This window comes from Amblyomma maculatum, chromosome 1 (genome assembly GCF_055883805.1).
Source record: "Amblyomma maculatum isolate TAMU_Amacu chromosome 1, ASM5588380v1, whole genome shotgun sequence".
Lineage (NCBI taxonomy): Eukaryota > Metazoa > Arthropoda > Arachnida > Ixodida > Ixodidae > Amblyomma > Amblyomma maculatum.
This window is the reverse complement of record NC_139344.1, coordinates 387,631,717-387,638,596: the sequence shown is the minus strand read 5'-3', so window position 1 is coordinate 387,638,596 and position 6,880 is coordinate 387,631,717. Positions and strand designations below refer to the sequence as shown.

Here is a 6,880-nt window from a genome sequence, read left to right as displayed (position 1 = left end):
GCTGGCAAAGTATTCGTTGAACCCACACCTAGTGACGTGCACCTTGAAGAGCCCCAGATGGTCGAAATTTCCGCAGCCCTCCACTACGATGTCTCCTGACTCAAGGTCAAATACTCAAGACAATAACCTTGGGAGTCGCAGTGAAAAGAGTAGAGCTCACTCTCCAAAATCTAATTTCCTGTGTCTTGGCCTATGTTTTGCTGATGCGACGAAGTGTCCTTCCCTTCAGTACACTATGCATTTCCGAAGGACTCTTACGTGTATATTTGCCGTACTGATACTTTTTAGTGCTGTTCCATTTTTTTAATCCCGAAACATCATATATCTCGTTGTTACAAACACCGCAAGATGGCAAAGAAAAAATGTAATCCAGCGGCTGTTTTTATATGGGACGAAGAGCTATGGCGTTGCAGTCCTCATGGCACACATTCATCCCTTATCGAGGGTGCCATCACTTCAGGCAGTCCTGGCTTTCATTTATTATCGCCGCGATAATGCCGTGGTTAGGGCGCTTGGCTTCTTTGCCCAAAGTGCGGTATTGAATCCCGGCCACGGCGGCTGCTTTTCGATGGGAGAGAAAAACCATGCGCCCATATGCTGTGCGATGTCTTTCTAGTTAAAGAACCCCAGGAGGCTGAATTTTCCGGAGCCCTCCACTATGGCGTCTCTCATAGCCTTAGTTGCTTGAGGACGCTAAACCCCATAAACAAACTAAACTGTATATTTATGTTCAAAACTGGCTTACCTCCGTGTGGAGGCAGTTTTCTTGACAGCCGTATCAAAATTGTGGCGCAAACATTCCTCATAGAGCGTTGCGACAGCGATATGAACCGATGACTTATGTTACTCCAGTTGCATCACACCCAGGTTTTGGCGACTATTGCTTCCAGGTGCCGGGTGAAGAATGGCAGTCTGCATCTAATATGCCATCACGCGCGCCGAATAGAATACCAGCGTGATTGATTGATTGAATGCCCTTTATTGAATGGGAAGGCTCATGGCCATGGATGGGGATAAAGGGGAGTAGACATAATCTTCATTGTTAAGGTCGTCACTCGAATCACATTGCTCTAACCAGGTCACTAAGCGAGCCATACTTGGCAAATATCATCTGTGTGTTAGCATCAGTTTCTAGAAGGGAACGGTAGTTCAGGCGGTAGGGTTCGATCTCGGGGCGTCCAGTAGAAAAAACAGGGCATTCCCAAAGTAAATGAGATATGCCGCCGCAGGTTAGAGTCGTACAGTGGGGCACGTAATCATTTTCTCCGTATACTGACGCCAGCGGGCCATAATACGTGGCGTGTAAGCCGCATGGGCGACCAGCGTGAAAATCTTTAATTGAGACCTAAAACATCCCTCGAAAACATTTCACTGACGTGCCTATGATACTTTCGCTTTCATGCTCGCAAGTAGTCTTAAGGGGATTTGAGAACGTTTCTTTATGCATCTGCGCTTTCCCGTATTTGTTTCGGATTAGGTAAAAATGGTGATTTTCTAAGAAATGCTCCCTTAATATAATGCCTCTGTGGTGCTGTAGGTATACGCATAAGAAATAGATACAGGACTAAATGCGCAAATAAATAAGTCAACGTTCTGTATAAGTGTGAATTTGCCGCAAAAATGAGACTGAGATTTTGCCTTAGATTAGCTTCCTGGGATTGGTTGTATATACGGAAGACCTTTTCTGATTTAGACGGCACCACAGTGACGACACTGCTGGGATGCTGTTTACAGATACCGCGACCGAAAGCCGGTAATACCCCATAAAATATACCAATATGAGACTTAGGTGGGTTCAGAGTTGTAACGCCATGATGTCCGGCATATGAATGCTCTTATTAACGAGCCAAACAAGATGACGAAGCCTAAACTGACCACAGAATCGGTGTTTCGTAGGGTGCTGCTCCACATCGATGAACAGCGAAATATCTTAGATTGGCTTTGTTATCCTTTTCATCGAATCTTGTATTCTTGTTTGCTCTGCGGTGTTGTATTTTTGGCAAGGGCATATTCTGTTGTCACTTCTGCGCGCGTAAGTTATCAATATAAAATGTGTAGAACATGTATTTCACGCTACTTGCTAAATATTTTTTTGGGTTGAACGAATGAACAGAAAAACATGAACGAGAGATAATTGGTTTCGCATTGACGTATTTTGACTTTATTTCACATTGTGTAGTAGAAAGGGAATGGATGTATAATCTCGAAGCACCTATGTCTGCCCTTGACGCGCTTAAAGTTGAACGTGCTCTTGGGTCTGGCCGGTGGTCACGTCGGTTGTGCGCGTACCACCACTAACAACTGAAAAGGAAGAGAATAGAATTGTAGCACGTATGACTTGTATAGAGCATGCAAATGAGTTGTAGTGGTAACTCAAAGCATTAGTAGCAAGCAGAGAAACTATCAGTACCGGCGCTATGCCATTTATTCTTGGTGATGGTAAAGCTGCGGTTCCAACCTCCTTGAAATGTAGTTCTTATGAGGGAGAACATTAGAACGTGTATCGTAAGTAGTGTGTAGGCAGAAGTTTGGTAAATGAAGTGCATTTTTAGAATGCTAAATTTCTCTACAAAATTCTTAGTGCGTGGAGGGTTCACTACGACATACCCTATCTATTTTACAAGAACTGTTGGGCGAAAGCCAGTGAAATATCATTGATATATCTGAGTTAAGGAAGACGAAACCCTCTCAAGCTGGCTCAAGATATAGGTGAAAGGACATCGAACGTGCCGGAGTGCATCGATCATGATTCATACACAAAAACTCGTATTAATAACGCTTGCGTTTCATGTGGTGGGTATTAAGTGATTGGGGCCTGCACAATTATATTGAATGAAATAATCCATATTTATGTCTCGCACGCTGCACAAGATCGAATAAAGTTCATTTGTAATTCACTTTCGTATGAACTTATCAGTTAATGTTTCCAGGCCTCCTTTTACGATGGTGAGGTTGGGCGCCTTCGGAAGGCATAGTGAACTTATGGCCAAATTGATGACGTAATTGTGCTGGAACTTACTCAATGACCGGCTCATTACTGAACGTAGGAACGTTTCACCAGAAGAAAGAGCGCTTCGAATGGCGGTTTTATTTTGATGCAGTGAGACGCAAAAGTGATTGAGGACAGGTTCATACGAAAATTGAACTTACCTCTCTCTACCTTGGAAGGAGTCACGACGTTGGTTATTACTTTGTCAGTGTGGGTATGGAATGGTACTGGCTCTTCCACAGGAACTTCAACCGGGTGTGGAACTGGTTGTGGCACTGGGTACGGCTGCGGAACTGGGTGGGGTACTGGGTGCGGGACTGGCACAGGAACCGGGACCGGCGTTGGGACTAACCGCTGGCGTACGATGCCAACGTAGATTGCCTCGGCGATGGGGAGTCCAGTGGAGGGGTCCATGATCACACGCCTGTCATTAGGGAAGTTCCTGAATCCTCCGTGACCACCGAAGGGGCCAAAGGAACCTCCAAAAGGACCATATCCGCTTAGGCCTCCGAATGGGCCGAAACTACCGAGACGTCCAAATGGGCTGTATCCGCCGAAGCCTCCAAAGGGGCCGTAGCTGCCAAGGCCTCCCAACGAGCCCAATCCACTGAGACGTCCAAAGGGACCATAGCCACCAAGACCTCCAAGAAGGCCGGAACCAGTATAGCCCAGGCCGCTCAGTCCGCCCAAGCCGTTCAAACCACCCAAACCGTAGAGGCTGCTCAAGCCACCCAAGCGGCCGTAGCCACCCAAGCCGCTCAACCCACCGAGACCGTACAGGCTGCTCAAGCCGCCCAAGCGGCCGTAACCACCGTAGCCTCCCAAGCTGCCCAAGCCGCTCAAACCACCTAGACCGTACAGGCTGCCCAAGCCGCCCAAGCGACCGTAGCTGCCTAAGCCGCTCAAACCACCTAGACCGTACAGGCTGCCTAAGCCACCCAAGCGGCCATAACCACCATATCCGCTCAATCCACTCAATCCTCCTAGACCGTACAGGCTACCCAAGCCGCCCAAACGGCCGTAGCTGCCTAAGCCGCTCAAACCACCTAGACCGTACAGGCTACCCAAGCCACCCAAGCGGCCGTAGCTGCCCAAGCCGCCCAAGCGGCCATAACCACCGTAGCCGCTCAATCCACCCAAACCTCCTAGACCATACAGGCTGCCCAAGCCGCCCAATCCACTCAATCCACCTAGGCCGCCGTACAGACTGCCCAAGCCGCCCAAGCGGCCGTAACCCCCGTAGCCGCCCAATCCACTCAATCCACCTAGACCACCATACAGGCTGCCCAAGCCGCCCAATCGGCCATAACCACCGTAGCCGCCCAACCCTCCTAGACCGTACAGGCTGCCTAAGCCGCCCAACCGACTGTAACCGCCGTAGCCGCCCAAGCCGCCCAAGCCACTCAAGCCGCCCAAGCCGCTGAAGCCGCTAAGGCCGGAGCCTAATCCCAAGAGGCCACCACTGCCGAAGCCACCACCGTAGGCGCCTCCAAGGAGCCCTCCGCCATACGAGCCACCGTAAAACGCTTCAGCGTTCAAGCCTGCATCAAAGTGAAAAGCAGAGGCAAAAAGGGGTGAGCGCAAAAAGGTAGCTCGTGCAAAGAAACACTCCAAATACTCTGATCTTGAGTGGAGGAGCTCTCTTCTCTCGATTCAGAACGATTATTATTACACTTGAACAAGTGCATTTTCGTTACCCTTTAAATCAACTAGTTTTACCCTAGAAGTAAAACCGAATTTTGGCATATATTTGGCGAGTAGCCGATGTGAGAATTGTAAGCGTAGGGCCTGAAGCAATATGAAATTTAGAGATGCATTTGAAATCTCAATGCATGCTGGTACTAAAGTACACTTGTTCTTTATAAAGCGTGTATCAGAACTTACTCGTAACCAGTCAAGTGCCGTCAAGGTTTTAAGAATACAGCGCTGTTAGCGAGTTACCGAAGTGGTAAAAAGCCTGTCTGATACGCCTTATTTGTTCTTTCAGTAAACTGTTCTGAGCGGGGGGGGGGGGGGGGGGGGGGGGGCGACTCCACTCTTCTCCAGAATGTTGGTGTCGGACACCAGCCTCGCAATCAGCACTCATGACTGTTGTCTTCCCTGTCATTTAATTCTATAAGTTCAATGCTTACGTTACTTGATTTAGCTCGGCTTCTTGATTCCTGCTAATTTTTATTTCGTTATCTTTGTTGCAGTTTCTATACGCAACGATGAAAGCAGTTCGAATAGTTTCTGTGCTTAATTTTGCTTCATATCTTTTGCGCTTACTGGAATAATTTCCTTTTATTACGGAATATTTTCTTTAGCAGCTAATACAGACGAATTCACAAGCTGTCATAATATCAGTTTGACATTTCAAAAAGCAGGTGTTGCTGATTTTCAGTAGTTTCTGAGAGGGACACGCTGTGTGGTCTCAAATACAACAAATATTGCGAGCGACGAATTATTTGAAGAATTTCTTGGAGAAACGCAGTAAGTGCAGTAAGCAATGCCTTGAAACCGTATACATTGCATGATTAGATACCTTTTCACAAAAACCGAATTGAGTATCATCACTCCAACAGGTATATCAGTACGTTTACTCGGCAACATTTTTACACGTCTTTATCTTTGTTCACAAAGGCATAATGCTACCGTAAAGCTTGGAGATGTGGAGCGAATAAATCCCTCTTACCTTTCGTAAATGAACAAAGCAACCAGATATGCACAAGCCATGCCGCAATGCAAATATGCAATGTCGCCCCAACTCCATGAAAGAATGAATATAGGTAACACCTCTTCTAGATCTCCCCATTAATCCTACCTTGATAATTTGAGAATCTCTTATTCGGTAAAATATTTATAAATTCACTGTGCATATCTTGCCGCCAAAATATTTTGTTACTAGAATGAGTGCAAAGATAACTGCCGTTGCTATTCACATGACTACAGTCCTACTGCAGTGAACAAGCGACTGAAAAAAGTTTTACAAGGCTTTTAAGTTTTCCAATGCTAACGTCTTTAGGCTTTAAAAAAGCTGCACGGCGGCTTATCTGCTGTAGCCCGAGTTTACACAGGTGATATTTGCTATAAAGGCCTCATTCGTGAGGAAACATTTCAATTAGAGATTATGTTTTTTTCCGAGGAACGCTTTCCTTGAACAACGAACAGGAAATTTATTTTTACAGTTATCTATTCGGAGTCCCGGGTTCGGTAAAAAGGTTTTAATTTCTTTCTCGATGTATCAGAGGAAAAGGATATACATTACGCATTTATAAATCTGAATTCTGAAGGCAATGCATTATCATGAAAATTATTCCCGGAGTGGCTATAATGGTAAAAAGGGGCCAGCCATATCCTACGAGTAGAGAGGAAGATGAGCCTGTTTACCCAGAGAGAGCAGTGCGACAGCAACGAAGATCTTCATGCTGCCGTGGCGAGAGGACCTTCTGCTGGAGTACGCGTCCGCCGCCGGGAGAAAGGTAGTTTCTCAAGACGGCACTCCTGCCTTTTGTACCCGCTGCGTCCGCGGCTTAGACCATCCGGCAGGTCCTGATCTTGGGCGGAGAGTCAGGCAGCGCGGTGAAAAAGCATTGTTTCACCAACAATTCCTTCCAGCCGGGTGCCGTGTCGTGCGCCTGTATCTATCTTTTCATTTCTCTCACCCTTTGTAGTGGCCCATGTAGCGGACTTTCCCGAACAAGCAGGTGGCAGCTCTACAAGAGATTGTTTACTGGCTTCTAACAGTGCTGATTCTATTGTAGCACTGCGCGAATTCGGGGTGCCGAACAATGCTGCGACATTCGCGTATTTTTTTTTTTTTTTTAGAAGTCGCGCACCTGACTTTAAGACCTGCTTGAGTAAAGAAGTTTTGTGTGAGCCCCGTTGACTTGTCCGTAATCGATGACACGG

General features: G+C 46.8%; 1 protein-coding gene across 3 annotated transcripts; it reads right to left on the bottom strand.

Annotated features, from left to right (window-relative positions):
* Positions 1–2,134: 2,134 nt before the first annotated feature.
* LOC146208471 (uncharacterized) lies at positions 2,135–6,516 on the bottom strand. 3 transcript variants are annotated; one of them, XM_084593894.1, is made up of 4 exons: positions 6,359–6,516; positions 3,901–4,530; positions 3,151–3,837; positions 2,135–2,301 (listed from the first exon to the last, which is right to left on the bottom strand). In XM_084593894.1, the coding sequence occupies exons 1-4, from the start codon at positions 6,393–6,395 to the stop codon at positions 2,234–2,236; spliced, it is 1,422 nt and encodes a 473-aa protein (XP_084450020.1). In that variant the 5' UTR covers positions 6,396–6,516; the 3' UTR covers positions 2,135–2,233. The 3 variants fall into 3 exon arrangements, with proteins under 3 accessions (XP_084450020.1, XP_084450030.1, XP_084450011.1); XM_084593904.1 differs by having other exon boundaries at positions 4,036–4,530; XM_084593885.1 differs by having other exon boundaries at positions 3,151–4,530.
* Positions 6,517–6,880: the final 364 nt, after the last annotated feature.